This window comes from Hoplias malabaricus, chromosome X2 (genome assembly GCF_029633855.1).
Source record: "Hoplias malabaricus isolate fHopMal1 chromosome X2, fHopMal1.hap1, whole genome shotgun sequence".
NCBI lineage: Eukaryota > Metazoa > Chordata > Actinopteri > Characiformes > Erythrinidae > Hoplias > Hoplias malabaricus.
In genome coordinates this window covers 35,953,397-35,973,852 of record NC_089819.1, presented here as the reverse complement: position 1 = coordinate 35,973,852, position 20,456 = coordinate 35,953,397, and the positions used below count along the sequence as shown (strand labels likewise).

At 36.5% G+C, this 20,456-nt stretch overlaps 1 protein-coding gene and 1 long non-coding RNA gene across 2 annotated transcripts in view; one reads left to right on the top strand and one right to left on the bottom strand.

Annotated features, from left to right (window-relative positions):
* Positions 1-7,320, bottom strand: part of LOC136676249 (calpain-2 catalytic subunit-like) — a 35,479-nt gene extending 28,159 nt beyond the window's left edge. The window contains exons 1-3 of the mRNA XM_066653108.1: positions 6,966-7,320; positions 6,297-6,366; positions 85-203 (exon numbers count right to left, since the gene is read on the bottom strand). Coding sequence (XP_066509205.1) covers positions 85-203; positions 6,297-6,366; positions 6,966-7,202 — 426 coding nt within the window. The 5' untranslated portion in view covers positions 7,203-7,320. The remainder of the gene's footprint in view (positions 1-84; positions 204-6,296; positions 6,367-6,965) is intronic.
* On the top strand, positions 7,260-20,307 carry LOC136676252 (uncharacterized). Its single transcript, XR_010796272.1, has 5 exons — positions 7,260-7,392; positions 17,800-17,853; positions 18,501-18,631; positions 19,565-19,630; positions 19,729-20,307. It is a non-coding gene; the product is annotated as an uncharacterized lncRNA (long non-coding RNA).
* The last annotated feature ends 149 nt before the right edge of the window (positions 20,308-20,456 follow it).

Sequence of the window (20,456 nt, the reverse complement as noted above, 5' to 3'; positions counted from 1 at the left end):
AAATTCCTACATACAACACTATCCACACATATCACTGCCAATAGAAAAGTGGAGGTAATGAAGCACCTCCAGCACCTCTTGTACCTGAAAGTGAAAGATACCGGCATAACTGGACCCGAAATCCTGATTACTTGGGACCACCCTAGCTAGGACATCCTCATTCAGAGTGAGAGAGGCAATTGCCGCAAGGAGCCAACAGTCCCCTGAAAGAGAGAGAGAGAGAGAGAGAGAGAGAGAGAGAGAGAGAGAGAGAGAGTGTCAGTCATTAATAAATAATGTATAATGATGTAAACACTGAAAATCACCATCACTATCTTGATGCTTGAAGTACACAGCTAACAATATCACACCACACACTAAGTGACTGCTATTTCTGGTCAAATTTGTTAAAAAGTGGGATCCCTCTGTTAAAAAATCCAATATTTATGATAAGACATTTAAATTGTGGAATGGAAAACAACATGTTTTAAATAAAACAATCAATAAAATGTTTCATTGTACCTCTTTTAATAGATGGTAATGGTAATGGTAATGTCCAAAAACCTCAAACACCAAATAAAACTAATAAAAAAAGAAAATTTGCATTTACATTTGTTCTCAATTCTTGTCCTTGTGCCCTGCATGTTGTAGTTGTCTCCTCACTCCATCAACCCCACTTCAATTATATGTTAATTACAATTAGTTTAAGGAGCAGAGCAATCTCAAAAATATACAGGACAGAGGATACTAACATGCCATGAAATGTGTGGAGCGTAGAATACTCCAAATAACAAAAAAGTACAATTTTTTAAAATTACTAGTGTTTTTTTGGTGTCAAACTAGAGCAGCTGAACTGAGGAAAATGTATCATGGTTCTGCTGATTTTTAGTTTTGATAATATCGGAGCCGAGTTTCTTTGACTCCAGGAACTCAATTTCAACCCAAGAAGATCACAGACTTGGCAGGAATCCTGAGAACTATCTTTCTGCATTTGTACTTAGCTTGCACCAAAGTAAACATTATAAAAAGTATTTAAACAGTTTATACAAATGCCACAGCAACAGTGCAATTTATTTATAAGCACATTTAAAATAGCCGAAGCTGACCAAAAGTGTTGTACAACATAGAAATTAAAAATAAAAAAAAGACAAATAACAAATAAAACAGTAAAAAAAAAAAGTGTACGTTGAAAGTGAAACTGAGGCTAATGAGAGTGACTGATATTTAATCACAGTCATAAGCAAGCGAGAAGAGATAGGCCTTAAGACACCATACGGTAAAGAGATCCACAGAAAAAGGATGGTCACCCTTGTGTTTTAAACGAGAGTAATGATTGATTTTTAAACAAATGATTTTAAAAGTATGATTTTTAAAACCATGATGATTTTCTCATAGATTACTCAGCATTAGTTGACCTATGAAATGTATGCGAAGAGATGTTCTGCTTTTCATGTAAGAAACATGACAAAGTGGTCCCACACAGGGCTTGCACAATTTGAATAAATTACTAGAACTGTCAGTTCATTGCTGCCTATTGCAATTATGAAATGCCATATATTAAAAGACATAACAAACATACTATACGACTATGAATTAATAATATCACATGAGCTGATATTTCCCTCAAATCAAATATTCATCTAGACATACATTTAAAAAGACATTCTTAAATATGGGACTGCAGTCTCTTGGGAGCTATATGGAGAGGCTATGCGGACACATTAAAATCTCAGGTTTTATTGAATAAGAAATGTACAGTGGTGTAAAAAAGTGTTTGCCCCCTTCATGATTTCTTATTTTAAGAGTTTGTCACTCAAGTGTTTAAGATAATAAACAAATTTAAATATTAGTCAAACACAACAAGTAAACACAAAATGCAGTTTTTATATGAAGGTTTTTATTATTAAGGGAGAAAAAAATCCAAACCTACATGTCCTTTGTGAAAAAGTGTTTGCCCCCTAAACCTAATAACTGGATGAACCACCCTTAGCAGCAACAACTGCAATCAAGCATTTGCGGTAACTTGGAATGAGTCTTTCACAGCACAGTGGAGGACTTTTGGCCCACTCATCTTTGCAGAATTGTAATTCAGCCACACCGGAGGGTGCCTTTAAAGTCACAGCATTTAAATAGGATTCAGGTCAAGACTTTGACTAGGCCATTCCAAAGTCTTCATTTTGTTTTTCTTCAGCCATTCAGAGGTTGATTTGCTGGTGTGTTTTGGATCATTGTCCTGCTGCAGAACCAAAGTTCGTTTCAGATTGAAGTCATGAACTTTTTTGGTAGACAGCAGAATTCATGGTTCCATTTATCACAGCAAATCTTCCAGATCCTGAAGCAGCAAAACAGCCCCAGATCATCACACACCACCACCATATTTTACTGGAGGTATGATGTTCATTTTCTGAATTGCGGTAGGTTTATATTTTGTTTTCTCCCTTAATAATAAAAAGCTTCATTTAAAAACTGCATTTTGTGTTTACTTGTGTTGTCTTTGATTAATATTTACATTTGTTGGATGATTTGAAACAAACGTGCAAAAAAAGAAATCACGAAGCAGGCAAACACTTTCACACTACTATGTGAATTTTGTTAATTGTCATGTCTACTAAAAAGTTTCACTTAATGTATTTGTTAAAATTTAAATATGTCAAATATTTTTAACCCCAATTCAATGCCATTTCTTAATTATTTATCTGCAACATTGTTAAACAATTATAGGTTTTGATGTATTAAATTCTGAATATATTAATTCTTCAATTAAAAACTATCATACTTTCTGTGTCAGTTTTGCAATAACAGTAATGATTACAAACTATATGTTGTGCTGCTCTGGTTAAAGAAGATTCTCTATACTATTCTGAAAGCACAGAACAACACATGCAAATACTTCTGCTCAGCCAACCAGAGTCCAGGACCCTGTGGTCATGAAGTCACGCAAGCACAGAGCTATAGTTCCTCTTACTTAGAGCCATAAAAGCAATGACTGTGTGTGCTAGTATGAGAGAGTGTGTGTTCTGTGTCAGCAGACAGTCTCCTCCTCCTTGAGTCTAACACACGGATCAGATTTCATCTGTGCTTTAGGGGGTTTTGTGAGAACGGCAGGTTAGAAAATAATGAAAGCAACCACATTTCTGCACTGTTCTTGTGTACCCTCACAGAGAAAGGCTTGTGAATGCATTTAATCTGATCCAGAACCATCCATTTAAGTATAGTAGCATGAAATCACCAGTGAAGATATAACTAGTCTTGCTGGTTAGATCAAGACCTGAAAAGCCTAGCTTTGGTTGATTGTCAATAGCTAAAACCCATTTTTTAAATAACTGTCGCTGATATTTAAGTAATAATGAGGCAGTCAAGCATGTGAGTCCAAAATATACCTTCTTATTAAAATACTTGAAAGTAATTTAGATATTTGTTAACTGCCCAGTGTTTCTATTAGGTTCCATGCCACATTTCATGTTACCCTGCCTAATAAATGACACAAGGCTTTTTTGACTGAAAATACAGAACATATTTAAATCCTCTGTAAGAAAAAAATACAATATTTCAGTGTGATGTTATATAATAGTTTCCACCAGTAGGCCACAATAGACAATGTCCCAACAAAGCAGGTGGTCCAAAATATTCCCAGGTATGACCAATATTTACTATACCATCTCTGTGAGCTTCTCCACTACAATTAATATTTGTTCTGCCTGATTCTGAACTGCAGAATCTCTGCTCAGGAGCCTCACTTGGTATGCAAACTGTAAAACAAACCAGAGCACCGACCAGCTGCAGTCCCACCTACTGAATTTGTTTTTCAACAAGGTCAGTCAGTCCAACAAAATCTCAAAATATATTAACTTGTTAAATTATTAGATGGAAATATTATTGTTATGTAATAAATTTGTTGCCATGTGATGTTTTAGAACAGATTTGCAGAATTCTATATAACACTACACTATCACAGCAAATCTAGGTTGATTTAACAGGTAAAATTATGGCCAAGGTCAACAAAGCAAATTTATTAACTTTTATTAACAAATTCTCCATATTTTCAGATGGTTCTGTTCTTTTTTTATGCATTTGACATTTTACAATTGCAACATCAATGATACCTTTACTTAAAATGCCACTTTGTGTCCACTTTTCAGCTTTCAAAGAATGAACTAAACATCTAGCAATCACTCCTAATTCTTTCCCCATGACTAAAGATACTGGGCACACCCAGCCACTCAAGTAATCTCTTTTATTCTTGAGTTGCTATTTGCACTGATCACATAAAAGCACAACATTCAGGTTTTCCTTTACTGTTCTCTACCTAAGCTATCTATGATGGAGGCCAACATGTTTGTTCACTGTCAATGTGGGTGTGTACAGTCATATTTAAAAACTTGAATAACCTACCCTGGTCAAACTGCACGTTCTATTGATTTTCTGCATGGAAATATATTTAAATACTTTATATGTTAGAAAATTAAATATGATAGTTTTGTTAGTTTCAGTGCTGAGTTTAGCACTCGGAAATACAGGAAATCTCAAATGTGCAGAATAAACATATGCTTTTAATGTTGTCTAATATGCTACTTTCTGTAAAAAACAGATTTTACATGAAAAACGCAAAATCATATTACCTGAAGGGCAAAAGATTTTTCAGTTCCCGTTTTTATGCCCTTGATTATATAGTCAATATTTTTTTATAATTATCATACAATTTAAAGTAAACATTAATAATGGTGCTACTAAAGGTTCTTTGAGGGATGCCACAGAAGAACCACTTCTAGTTCCATAAAGAACCATTTTAGCTGATAATGTTTAAATTAGAAAAGAACTTTATGATGGAGATCAAGGTTTTTTAACCCTTTAAAAGTGTTCTTCACATTTACACATTTCATAAACAAGCATATTTCTCTATGCAACCAAAAGTGGTCCTTTTATGGCATTGCTCAAAGAACACTTTGTAGCACTCTTAATTTTAAAAATGTACCCATAAACGCTATTAACCTTAAAGTTTATTTTGTTCCATGTATGCAACTATGATGGTTCAAGGCCCAGGTAATTATCATAACTTACTATTGAATTCTAAAAGGTTTTAAAACAAGTCAAAGGTTAAAGCATTTGTTTGTTTGATTTTTCTACAGACCTTTTTTTGTCTAAACGTATCTCATGAAAATGCAACTAATAACATTTGATTGTTATGTTAATATACGCATGTAAAAGCTTCTAGAAACATGTGCAGTAACTTAAATAAGCAATTAATAATCACAAGCAGATAATTACATAATTATTGTGATAGTCTTAGCAGTAATTGGAAGACAGAACAAAATTAATATCAGCATTTTGTAAATGCTGATATTAAATGTAAATTGTGCAAAATAACTGTTAAACCCCTAACATACACCTCGGAATTTTATTTTTTAATTATAATGCACGGCACATGTTGGTACTTGCATACATTAACCTGATTACACTTCATTTGTATTGTATAATAAACTGTAGGAATACATACAGGTAACTACTAAGAATGAGCCTTTTCAGGCCATCAAATTTCTGTGAAAGATTTGAAAATGTAATAATTAATGTATTTTACACCAAAAAGTACAGAAATCCAGCTAGATCAGTTTCTCAGTATTGCTCCATGTTAGACTGTTAGACAGTAATTATTTTATATGGGGGTATAGTTGTTAAGGGTAGCTGGTTGCTGATCAAATCATAAACGTCCATAGCAACCTCAGTGTTGAGGTGTACTATTCAACAGAATTTTATGGCTGCAGGTAGGAAGAGAGTGTTGTGGGCCTTATGTGAAGCTCTAATGCATTGGCATAGGATATTTTACATCTTATCTTGTGTATGATTATAATTAATAATAAGTAATGCCATGAAATCAGATCTGACTGAAATGCCCATCCTTATGTACGTGCCATATCAAGCTTATTTGTTGGAAGGAAACATGTTAGGTGCACATAAAATGTTCTAAGAATGAACAGGCAGGCTTTTTAATTGGAGTCAAATAATTCACTCTGTGAGCAAGACTCACATAATGAGTTTTACTGGCTGAAGAAGTTTCTGGCAGCACTTTATAACCACTGCTGGGACAACCACTGTATTTGTGTTTTATGAAAGGCGTGTGTGTGTGTGTATGTGTGTGTGTGTGTGTGTGTGTGTATGTGTGTGTGTGTGTGTGTGTGTGTTTGTGTCTGTTTGGGTGGGGTTAGGCTTGGTAAGGTGAGGAGTGCCACTTCTTGACTCAAAGATAGAGCACCAAAACACTGTCAGCAGTAAGAAAAACATTGATGATTTTGACCTCTGTATCTGGATTAGTCCTCACTTACCAAGGGCTCCTTGGCAAATGTCAGTTCTCGTGGCACCCCCAACGATGAACTGGGGCCTCGAACACAGCTCCTGCACATAAGAATAAGCTTCAGCAGACACACCTTCCTCATATTATAGTGTTATATATATATATATATATATATATATATATATATATATATATATATATATTAAAAAAAAAAGTTAAATAAAAAAGGGAAAACACTACAGTCCTTTAGTTGTTAGGACAACTTCTTCAGCTCGTCATGATTTACAATTTAAGTTTTGATTGTATTTCTGTAGTTCTGTATCTATTGTATTGATATAGAACTTCAACACAGACCTCTCTTGTGTCTGTGTTGATTTAAAAGAGCCTTCATGCCTATTATAAAGATATGTATTTGCAAACAAAACGCCTCACAACCCTTGAATATGACTCATCTCCACGTCACATTCCTGATGTTAGCTACTGCTTAAAAATGACACCCAGCATGACTTTCTTGGGTTTTTAAAGTAATGACACATACTTTTATCCAGAAGTCATTAATGCTGCAAAATCCACTAGTTTTTTGTATTTTATAATACAGTAGTGTACATACGGATGTCCATAAGTGATAAAGCAACCAAATCTGAGGTAATCACTGCTGCTAAGTTCATAATAATCGATCACAATCGATATCAGCACTTACTTTGGGTCTTTTCCATTGCACTCCTCTGGTTTTGTAAGAGTTTGGTCCTAGTTCCTTGAAGCCCAGAGATTCTGGGGCTGCTGGGAACATAGGATCACAGAAGAGCTGCCCGGTGCTCAGACACTGGCTCCGCAGCGCCTCGAAGTCCTGGTTCAGGTATTTAAGGGCTTTCGCGTTGGTACCGAACCCCGCGGCCTTCGCTCGCTTCTTCGCTAAAGTTAAAGCAATTCCCGACATTTTCTTAATGTGGTTCTTTCAAAAACACGCAGTGTAGAGACCTACGACACCCAGAAGTGAGTTTACAGACTTTATTTTCACTCCGCCCCTGTCAGCCTCTCAGGAACTCTCGTTTCAGGCGGGGTTTATTTTCTGTCAGAGGCATGAGCAAGAGGAAGAAGCGACGTTTGAAAACATCATTCAGCTGAACGTATGTAGGGTTTTCTAGTCGCTGTTTCATTGTAGCATAAGTTCATAAGTAGTTGACTACTTTCATACTCTGTGATATAACCTTGGTTATCAAGGTTTTATGACTGAGCTCCTTCTACGGAATAATTTTTTTCGCAGAAAAAAGGAATAAATCTCAGGACAGAACACGAAAATGCTCCAAGTGGGCCGTACAGCTCCAAGTGTGCGCGGAAGAACATTTTAAGCACGACTCAAGCACGTCGCTGGCTTTGCGATATGTATTTGGCATAAAGGCTCTGGAGATGACCCAGAGGCTAAAGAACCCTTTTTATTTGTTTTTGAAAACGGGTGATATGGAGCTGTTTCTAAAAGCTTGTGTTGATGAGCAGGGTCTCAGGGTAAAGCGATGTTTGTGGTTACGCCATGCCCCTCACCCCAGAATTCTTAAGGCACAGATACTAGACTGAAGGGCACCATGTACAGTTCAGACAGTGTGTATAGTTTGAAACTTTTAGAAACCTAGGCTGTCTGGTTAACTGTGATATCCTGCTTTGCATAAAATGCCCCATGCATGTCTTAATATGTATAAGCTAGGCACTCTCCTTTCATAACCGACCAGGGTACTCAGTATCGCTACCTCTGGTTGCATTTATTTTTGCATTAATTGGAAACTCAACACGTGTAAATATTTTTGCTCCACAGGATCCCTTGTGGGGTTCATGCTGAGTTATCAGCAACAAGTCAACAAGTGGGACACAATCAACAAGTGGGACACAATCGTGAAGTGGAATGAAATTTATTGGATGTGTCAAACTTTTTTAACAAATAAAAAACTGAAAAGTGGGGCGAGCAATATTATTCGGCCCCCTTGCATTAATAATATTGCATGCCCCACTTTTCAGTTTTTTATTTGATATTTTATTTTATTTTATTTAGTCCCACTTGTTGTTGATTCTTTACAAAAACATTTAAATTTAATATATTTATGTTTGAATCCTGAAACGTGGCAAAATTTGAAAAGTTCAAGGGGGCCAAATACTTTCACACTAGGCACTATATATTCTGCTGTTGCATCAGTGGTCTCTTCCATGCAATTACATAAGCATGGCATGCTGTGCTCTGGGTTGCTCTGTAGCAGATGGATTCTCTCATTTGATTGGTTGTCATGTAGGTTATGTTCAAAAACATAGAAAGCTAGGGTTAGTTTCCAACCTATACCAAACCACCTCTAACCCCCCCCCACCCCCCCCCCCCACCCAACTCCAACATCTTAACAACTTGAATGTTAATAATTATCAAAATTATGAAGAACTTGATTTACTGTGTATTTCCAGATTCTGTTTAAAAACAGCTGTGTCTGCCTTTCAAGCATCACAGAAAAACAACTGTACCTCAAATGCTTTTGCCATAAGTCATGAAAATGCACTAGGTCCTTTCCCATGGGCTTCAGAAAATATCTTTTTTATCTATGCGAAGCATATACAGTGAAATTCTGTCAAAATCATACAGTTGATAGCCAAGAGGTCCCTCTGTTTAATAAGAGTAGAATGGTTTAGGCATTATGGGTCATTTTTGAGAGATCCATATCGGTAAATATTCAGTATGACTTTTTGAGAAAAGTAAACAGTGAAATCTTAACAAAATCATACAGTTGATAGACAAGATTCCCCTCTGTTTAATTACAGTAGAATAGTTTAGGCATTATGGGTAATTTTTGAGAAATCCATATCAGTAAGTATGTAATATGACTTTATGAGAAAAGTAAAGAGTGAAATTCTACCAAAATCATACTGCTGATAGCCAAGAGGCTACTCTGTTTAATGGCTGTGGAATGGTTTAGGCATTATGGGTAATTTCTGAGAAATCCATATTGGCATGTATTTAGTATGATTTTATGAGAAAAGTATACAGTGAAATTCTACCAAAATCATACAGTTAATAGCCAAGAGGCCCCTCTGTTTAATGACAGTGGAATGGTTTAGGCATTATGGGTAATTTTTTAGAAATCCATATCATTAAGTAAATAATATGACTTTATGAGAAAAGTACACAGTGAAATTCTACCAAAATCATAGAGTTAATAGCCAAGAGGCCCCTTTGTTTAATTACAGTAGAATAGTTTAGGCATTATGGGTAATTTCTGAGAAATCCATATTGGCATATATTTAGTATGATTTTATGAGAAAAGTATACAGTGAAATTCTACCAAAATCATACATTTAATAACCAAGATGTCCCTCTGTTTAATGACAGTAGAATGGTGTAGGCATTATGGGTAAATTTTGAGAAATCAATATAAGTACGTACGTAATATGTGTTTATGAGAAAAGTACACAGCGAAATTCTGCCAAAATCATACAGCTGATAGCCAAGAGGCCCCTCTGTTTAATGACAGTGGAATGGTTTAGGCATTATGGGTAGTTTTTGAGAAATCCATATTGGTAGGTATTCAGTATAAATCAATGAGAATATTATACAGTGAGGTCCCTCTGTTTAATGACAGTAAAATGTAATCTGTATTTCTACATGTCCATCAGGATTACTATTCAAAGCCAGTTAAGTGTTTATAGAAAAGTAAATCACTCTTTAAAGTGATTTAAAACGAAATATATTCCTAATGACTTGTTAATTTTAGCCCATTTAGTCCATTTTAGCATTGCGTGCATTTATTTAGTAACAGAGACATCGCTGCTCAAACGCGGGTTTCAGACTCTCTATCTGTCCCAAAGCGGATGTGGTGTTCTCCGCAATGAAAAACCGTAATGACGCGCCTATACGTGCATTCGGATTTGAAGCGCGGATGGCTTGACCGACAGTTTCCAAAGTGCGGATAGCTTGACTCCAGTGTTTTAAGTGGGTGGGTTACTTTTTCTCTTTCTTTGGCACAGTTCTCTTATTACATCTTGCATTTCTGTATAAATACATTCAATTGAATGAATAATTCTAAATTTGCTTTTGGTGCCAATCTTATTTTTTTGACGTGGAATGTTAAAGGGATAAATAACCCAATTAAACGCTCTAAAGTATTTGCTCACCTTAAAAGTTTAAATGCTGATAGTATATTCCTACAGGAAACGCATCTCCAGAATAAAGATCACTACAAATTAAAATGTTCTTGGATCAACCACATTTTCCATTCAACATTTAATTACAAAATTAGAGGAGTAGCAATATTGATCAGGAGGGGGGGGGTCAAATTTACCTTTGAAGACACTTTTTCGGATGTGTATGGAAGATATCTGATACCCCGTGGTACCATAAGTAATACCAAAGTTAGATTGGTGAATATCTATGCTCCAAATTTTGACAACCCAGAATTCGCCCACAAATTACTTCAATCAATTCCCTCTTTACACACACAGATCTAAACTGCAAAATGGACCCAAATCTTGATAGATCAGACTCTTACTCAATGCCCTGCTCTTTAACATCACAAGCTATCGCTGACTTTATGTCAAAAAAACGTTTTGTTGACCCTTGGAGATTTTATAATCTCTGCCAAGGTGTTTTTTTTATTCATATCCGCACAAATTATATTCACATATTGATTCTTTTTTATTGACAATTCTCTTATTTCAAAGGTTAATAATATTAGCTACCATCCAATAGTTATCTCAGACCATGCCCCTGTAGCTGTTAATATTACTTTTCCAAATTGTCACAGATTCATAGTTCCTTGGAAGTTTAATCATCTCCTACTTTCTGATGATGCTTTTAACTATTTTATTTCTTCTTCTATTGATGAGTATATAATCCTCAACAAAAATGATTCCATCTCCTCTCTTTTATGGGAATCACTCAAAGCTTACCTACAAGGACAAATAATATCGTATACGGCCCATCTAAATAAAACTCATAAGCTTAAACTACAATGTCTGCTCACTGAAATTGCAAAAATAGATTAACTCAATTCAACTAGTCCATCACGTCAGCTATTAAAACAACGATTGGAGTTACAAACTGAATTTGACTTTAATACTACAGCTGAAGCTGAGAAGTTGTTTCTTCGTACGCGAAGCACTTATTTTGAACAGGGGGAAAAACCATCAAGACTTAGCTTATCAGTTAAAAATACAAATAACATCCCGGTCAATATCTCACATCACAGACTCTAATGGCACACTCTCCTCTATCCCCCTATTTATTAATATCACTTTCAAAACATTCTATTCCTTACTATATCAATCTGAATCTCCGACTGATGGTACAGAGATGTCCTCCTTTTTTGATAATTTGGGGCTTCCCTCCGTAAATTCCCTTATTGCAGATGATCTTGACTCCCCCTTGACCTTGGAGGAGATATTTCGCTCCATAGGCTCCATGCCAACACCTGGTCCTGATGGTTTTCCAATAGAATTCTGAGGAATCTTTGTTACCAGGCTCCCTTCCTCCAACACTGCAGGAGGCATCTATTTCTGTCCTTTTGAAAAAAAGATAAAGACCCCACTACATGTTCTTCATACAGACGTTTATCTCTCTTAAACTTAGATCTCAAAATCTTGGCCAAAGTCTTAGCTTTTCATTTAGAAAATGTCCTTCCGGACAAAATCACAGGACCAAAATGGTTTTGTTAAAAGTCTGCATCTTTTCTTTAATGTTCAAACCCTTTTAAATGTAATCCATTTGAACCATTCCCTTTCTGTTCCAGAAGTTATTATCTCATTGGATGCTGAAAAGGTGTTCAATTGAGTGGAGTGGAAGTAAGTATCTGTTTGCAGTTTTGTGTCAATTTGGATTTTGTGACAAATTTATCTCCTGGATAAAATTACTTTATACCTGCCCAAGAGCGAGTATATACACCAATGGTATCAGCTCAGAATATTTTCCACTGTCTCAAGGGAATAGACAGGGTTGCCCTTTGTCCCCATTATTATTCGCTTTGGCCATCGAACCCCTGTCTGTCTCCTTAAGCACTCTTCCAGATTTCCAGGGAATTTCTTGATGTGGTATGGAAATAAAACTGTTACTGCATGCAGATGATTTGCTCCTGTACGTGTCAGAGCCAGTTAGATCCCTTCCATACATTCTCACATTCTTAAAGTACTTTAGCACTTTCTCAGGCTATAAAATTAACCTGCAGAAGAGTGAATGTTATCCTCTGAATTCATTAGCTTTACTACTGGACAAATCCCAAATTCCATTTAATCTTGCACCGGACGGGTTCAAGTATTTAGGGGTTCATATGTCTCACACTTTACCCTCTCTATTCAATACCAACTACTCCCCTCTGATGGATAAAGTTAAAATGGACCTACAGAAATGGAGATCTCTTCCCTTATGGATATTCCTTTTAATTGGATATTCCTTTTTCTGTTTCAAACCCTCCCACTATATTTACCCAAGAGTTTCTTTAAATCACTGGACCAGCTTATCACCAATTTCATATGGGACAATAAGGACAATAACTAGGATTAGTAAATCACTGTTACAATGGTTTAAATTTGAGGGAGGCCTCGCTCTGCCTAATTTTCGTTACTATTATTGGGCCGCACATATCCAAAAAATATTGTGCTGGCTTCATTCTCCTTACTTGCGGTGGTCAAAATTGGAAGTACAATCCTTTCCTTCTTCCTCTGTATTAGCATTGTTAGCCTCAACCTTACCACTCATACTCTCGAACTACACAAATAATTATTTGGTACTTTCTACTCTCCGCATTTGGGTACACTTTAGAAAGTGTTTTCATTATCTGTCACCATCCCTGTCATTGCCCATATTACAGAATCACTTATTTCCTCCGGCATTAAATGACTTTGTGTTTTGCACCTGGCACGATAAGGGCATAAAGTGCTTTCGTGATCTTTATAAAGATCAAATTTTTTGTTAATTTTCCCAATTGTCCTCAGACATTAATCTACCTCCCTCCCATTTGTTTAGATATTTTCAACTTAGACAATGTATTTCCTCCTTTTTCCTAATTATATTTTGTCTATCCGATGGATTAAAAAAATTAGACACACAAATCTTGGATAAATCCAGACTAAATTGGGAACGTGTATTGGCTACAACCTTCACACATAAGTGGTGGGATAGGGTAATCAATAGAGTGCTATGATGTGTACTCTGTGCTAGGCTACAGCTGATATTTAAGATATTGCACATCAATCAAAATCTCAACTTTCTAGATTCTACCCGAACACTTGTCAGTGATGTTTGTAATAAATGTGGATTTTCACCTTGTGACCTTAGTCACATGTATTTTTATTGTTCAGCTCTACAAAGATTTTGGGTTAATTACTTTGAAACGATATCAAAGTTTTGGGGAGTAAGATAGAAATGTGTCCCTTTATTGCAATATTTGGTTTCCCTATAAAAACACTCACTAATGTTAAATTAGATATACTGTCATTCACATCTCTAGTAGCAAGACGCCAAATATTGTTTGTATTGAAGTCTTCAAGGTCCCCTTCGATTTATTTCTTGTTAAGGGTGTTAATATAAAAAAAAACTGAGGTTTTTCTTTATGTTGATTGTAAGGCTTTGTATGGTACAATTGTTTAAAGACAAGCATTGTTCTTGCCCTTTTTTGTGTCAAATTCCTCAATCAAATAAAATAAAAATAAAAAAATGCCCCTGCACAAAATAGGTATCCTAGTTATTTTCTTTCTTCTAACAAATTTCTATAACTAATGCAGCTCAAATCGCTCTGTTTGAGCATTGTTTGGAAGTTTGAGAGAATGTCAGTGAGTTCTTTGGGATATTGTGTTAGATTATTGTGTATTTTGTAGTACAGCTCTGTGCCTGGTGACCATGTAATAACTGTTTTGTTTTCAGTGTTAATATTGTACCTTGTAAACATTGAGTACATTATATGGAGTACATTTTCAGCATTATGTGATTTACAGACTTTTTTGTGGTTGGCTTAATATGTAAAATTCTTGCAATAAAAAGAGAATAACCATTTAACTGAGACCACATGTACTGAGAATGATATAGTTTGCTTACATATAGGCTACTACTCACTTCGTAACAAGAGACATGCCAGTAAATATGGGTTCATCAGCACAGATCAGTGCTGGGGTGATGTATATTCCTCGCCTGACAATAGGTTCATGTTTCTCTACTCCAGAGAATCTATTTCTACTGTCAGTATTTCTCTACAGGGATTAGAGAGGCAGTGTGTGCACGTTTCCACATCTGTGTTAGTAATGTGTGCAACTTAATCTAGAATATATTAATGACAAATTTGTCCTCAAATATTTGTACATATGGTGTATTTCTGAAATAAATGAAACTGAATAAATGAACTATATTAAAGTAAATTGATAGCCCTTCAGGCGGCACGGTGGTGAGGCAGGTAGTGTTGCAGTCACACGGCTCCAGGGACCCAGAGGTTGTGCGTTTGAGCCACACTCCATGTGAGTGTCTGTGAAGAGTTGGTAGGTGGATTGGCGACTCAGTGTGAGTAAATATGTGTGTGTGTGTGTGTGTCGCCCTGTGAGGGACTGGTGTATTCCTGCCTTGCACCCAGTGATTCCAGTTAGGCTCTGGACTGGACCCATCGTGACCCTGAATTGGATAAGCAGTTTCAGACAATGAATGAATGATAGTCCTTCTCCAAATTCACATGCACAACCCAGGTAAGAAGAAAGGGAGACTTTCTGACAGTGTAAGCCATTCATTCATTCATTCATTCATTCATTCATTATCTGTAACCGCTTATCCAATTCAGGGTCCAGAGCCTACCTGGAATCATTGGGCGCAAGGCGGGAATACACCCTGGAAGGGGCGCCAGTCCTTCACAGGGCAACACAGACACACTATATTGGTATTCATTATACCATAAATACATTACAGTGAATTTCCATCTTATTAAGTTCACCTAACTTGTAGCTACATGCACTGACTATATTGTCATATACACCCACTATGACTGAGTGCTCATGGTAGGTTTGCTGAATATTATGATTATTGCAAATTATTAGCACCATTTCTCCCATGTCCATTAATGGAAAGGAACTGCTTTAAATATTTATTTGAATAGTGGGCCATTTTCTACAGTGTTACTTAAGGGTTTACACATTTAAACTGATTATGATCCAATACTGTGCTGAGTACAAAACAAATAATACAGTCCTAGAATTCTGTAATCAAATTAAAATAATGATTGTAGACATGAGAGACCTAATTGATTTCATAACTTTGCAGTTCCCCCCCATAATCAGATTACGAAAAATATATAATTAAAATATCAGAAGTACTATGTATTTCGTTTTAACTGAAACCTAATATTTTAAACTATATAACAAGTAAAGGGTATCTAGTTGTGTTGGAGAGGAACTATGCCCTTTTTTCGAATTACAAAGGCTGCTTTTCCTACATTCGCCTTCCCATAAAACATAGATCACCGGTTTCTGCCCACTTGCTGCGCACGCCCCTCACACTTGCTGGTTACCGCCCACTTGCTGGCCTCCGGCCTACAGAGATATGTAGTTGGCTTTTTCTGTTGACCCTGGCACCCTCTTAAGTGAAATGTCTTTGTCAAAAAAGAGAAATTCTGCTTCTGTGGGCTTGGACACATTTTACAAGTATCTCCTACCAGGATATCTTAAATTGACAGCACTGGCTGCAAAAATGTTGTCCATGTTTGGGACTACCTACCTTTGTGAGCAGGTTTTCTCAGTAATGAACATTAATAAAACAAAGCTGCGCTCAAAGCTTACACATAAGCACTTAAATGAGATTCGGAAACTGGCTGCTTCTCAGGACATGAAAAAAAGGGGGGGGGGGGGGTGGCATGCCTGATAATGATGCTAAAAGATGCCAAGTTTAGGGGCAAATACTGAGCAAGTCTAAATCCTATGTAATGCTGCTTTCAACATTGCACTATAAAAATAAACAGCTGTGAATATTTGCTGTTGTAATTGTTGTGAAAGTCAGTGCTAGTCAGTAACAGATTTACTATAGATAAGTTTTGTTGAGTAAAATATTATTTCTTATGCATGCCATATATGCTATATATGTGAGGGTCTTTTTTACATGTATACATTTTATGCATTAACAAGGAAGGAGACACGTTTACTTTATCAAATGTCTGTTTAAAACACATTTCAAGTGTGTGGAGTCAGTACATGTGTTCATAATTGCTTCCCAGATGTGGAAAATGTCACTGATCAGTTTTTATGCATAATGCACTTAAATAAATGTTTAACTGAGTAAAAGTGTTGAAATTGCACATACTTTTCTTAAAAAGTAAAAAGTTGTTCATAATATATTTAGTAAAAGGACAATTAATTTTATATAAAGATTTTTATAATTTACTTCTTCTTCTTTGCACTAATATAAAGAAAAAAAGTGGACTTATTGTTAGTTCCATGTAATTTTGGAATGAGTTTACTGGTCTGGCCCCCTTGAGATCTGATTAATTTGTATACGGCCCCCAGACCAAAATGAGTTTAACACCCCTGCTCTAGGTCATCTCCAGAGCCTTTATGCCAACTACATATCTCGAAGCTAGCGACGTGCTTGACTCATGCTTAAAATGTTCTTCTGCGCTCACTTGGAGTTGTACGGCCCACTTAGAGCTGCCTCCGGACTGCAGAGATACCCTTCTCACAGAGAACGCCTTCCTTTAGTGTAGTGCTGTGTGCGGCAAAAGTGACAACATAAGCAGTCTATCCTTCACATCGTAGAACAATGTAAACTATTTAATGCCTGTCAGCATCATAATGTACCATTTATAAATGTGTAAGTGACTTTTGGCCTCAGAGAGCTGATTGCTCTTTAGCGTCTGATAGCGAGACCAAGAAAATTGAATGTCGGATGGCGTGACCGCAGTTCCGAGTTTAACAGGCGTCGTGCTCCATGTGCGAATCAATACGTAGCAGTGTGGTAGTGTAGACGGCTGAAAATCAGTGTGCGGGTAGTTGACTTACTTATGAAAAATCTGAGTTAGTTGTTTGTTTTACTGAAGTAATATATCTCAAAACTAATTTATTTTGATTAACAACGGTGGGCCAGGTTAATAGGTTAAACACGAAAAAAACAACTGGCAAGTTATGCAGCATGGCTATTTGGCGTCAGTTGCTAAAAGTTGGCACCTGGAGATTTTTTCCCTGCGGACTGTCAGTCTGCGTTTATTTCAAAGGCATGAACGCAATGTAATTAATTCAAGAAGACACACATTTGCAAAACGGATAGCTGAGTCACAGTAGAGCTTTTTCTATGCAATAGCACATGGCATAGAATGTATTGCGCTGCGACGAAACCACATTTGAAGTGAATATTGGAAAACACCGTTCCACCTTAAATAGCAAATAGTTACTGCTCCATTTAAGGTGGAACGGAAAGTTCCAACAAAAAAAATCGCCGGCCTCGTAATGCTACATAAATTTGGCTCTCGCACACAAGTATTTAGATTGTTAGCTAATCTACACTGTGTTTGTTGTTTGTTTAATTTAATTTATTTCTCTGGTTCCGTGTTACCCAGGAAGCTAATGGACTGTTTTGAATTCGCGCTGTTGTCTCCCAAGCATCCAGTGAGGTCAGTTAATGACCCCTTTTTTCATTCATTCATTCATTATCTGTAACTGCTTATCCAATTCAGGGGCGCCCTGGAGGGGGCGCCAGTCCTTCACAGGGCAACACAGACACACACACACATTCACTCACACATTCACACCTACGGACACTTTTGAGTCGCCAATCCACCTACCAACGTGTGCTTTTAGACTGTGGGAGGAAACCGGAGCACCCGGAGGAAACCCACGCGGAAACAGGGAGAACACGCCAACTCCTCACAGACAGTCACCCGGAGTGGGAAACGAACCCATAACCTCCAGGCCCCTGGAGCTGTGTGACTGCGACACTACCTGCTGCGACACCGTGCCGCCCCCCCTTTTTTCACTTACAACAAAATTACATTTAAGGGTAGATGAATCACGTGCTGTCAGTAAGAATGTTAATTATGAATAAACACAAACACATTGATAGTTAATTTGTAGCAATAAGCAGTTCAATTTCAAAGTGGAAAAGAAAAGTTTGTTGAGGTTTGATTTTCACCCATCAAACAAGCAGGGGGAGTTAGGAGTTCCCATATATAAATTAATGTTTGTCTTTATTAATCTCATTCAGAGATAATAGTAGTTTCTTTGAATAGCTAGTTATTTTTTTTCTACATTGTATTCCCAGAAAGCAGCTAACATTGGTTCCTCTGAAGAAACCTTTCAGTTACTCATTCAGGTCTTATAATACATTTGCTGGATGCTTATTGGTCCTTTCTTGGAAACCCATTGGCTCAGTCAACATTCTAGAATGTCATGGTGAGTGTACTTGTACCCATTAATTTGACAGGGCAGATGTTTTAGAGGACAGTTTTTTAATTATTATTTATTTTTAAGTGAATTTATATATATATATATATATATATATATATATATATAGATATATAGATATATTTTTTTAATAGCTAAATATTTGTAACCACTGATAAGGTGGTTTTATGGAAAAGGTTAAGAATTTCTGTGGTAAACAGTAATTGATTAACTTATACATATAATTTTAGAAGTTACAACAAAAGATAATATTGTACTTATATCCAGGCACAGTGTTAGGGTTATTGAACATCCATGGCTTCAGTATTGTGCGTGCAGAAGCAATCCCTAATTCTGGCACAATTCCTGTGTCATTTTTAAGCTGCAATTTTTTTCCCCCAAAACATTTTATATACAAAATTTAATGTGCACAGTCTGACATTTTACACATTAATGTAGTAGCAAACGACTAATTTCAGTGAAAATGTATAGTGGAGGAAAGGTTTTTTGAGCCACTGTGTTGAACTCTGCACAGTTTCATGTTTTCACTCTCAGGACAACTGCATGTGCACAAACTGGCCTGTGGAAACTTTGGCCATCCACATATTTTTGCCATCTCTCTGCTCCATCCTGTCTCTCATGGGTTTTTTTTCTCCTTTCTCCGACATGTTCACTACAGAAGTTCTGTAACACAATACACACAAACATTTTCAAAATACAGGATGAAATTGTGTTTACATGAAACGTTGCTCATTTAAAACATCTGGCAGTGATTGTGGAAAAGGGAAAGGCTCACTAATGTAGGAACCTTAAATTCTAATGTGAACAGAAGCTCAGTAGCACATAGTGGCATTTTATAAATAAACAGAAATAACTGCTAATGTATTCTGCCTGAAACGCTGTGTCAACAGGAAATAACAGATACATTTGTTTCGTTCATAGATAAACCATAACTTCCATAAACCTCCCCTAACCACAAACTGTGTAGTTTGCTCCCTAATCAAAAAAGTGAGTGTTCCCTTTTTAATCATTTGTATTGTTTAATTGTTTAATTAACTAACTAATTAATTATATTTAATTTAATTGATTAATTAAACATTGTTTAGGAGGATGAGAATGAAGTCATCAAAACAAATCTGCAGACTGCAGCATTGGGCTGCCCCACCTTTTGGAGGGCGGGACTAAAGAATGATTGTCAGCCATATATACCCACCCAGAGCAGCATGGACTGAAGGATCAAAGGGACAGGATGCCCACTCAGAGCAAACCAAGGAGGCGAGGGTAAAATATGTCTGACCACTCCACTCCCGACCAAGGTGGTTGGTCTTAAAATGACTGGGAGCTCCACTCAGATATCCACTCAGAGCAGCCCACAAAGTTCGTCATGTCCATGTAATTTATCTACAATACATTTCTATAAATAAAAGTGTTTAAAAAATTTGCTCAAACAGTAACTTTAACTAGAGAGGGGTCTCAACATGTGGGACATTTATGAGGTTTTAATTTTAAAACTCTCAACAGATAAAATTAATAATGCCTTAGCAATTCATTTTTCATCCACTAGACTCTGGCCAATAGCACCATGCTTACCCAAAAAAATGTTAAGACGAGTGGCTGCAGTGGATCATGAATCATAAAACATTTTTATAAAATTCATATTTTGTTACTTCAACATTTCCTAGTTTTCCAGGCTGTTTGTGTCCTGGAAACAGGTCTGATGTGTTTACAAAACCCTAGTGTCATTGAAGTCTCATTCTTAAGTCTTTGGGATGCAGGGCTTCAAGAAGCTGTTCACCCCTTTAAAATGGGGCAAAGGACCACTTAACTTATCCTA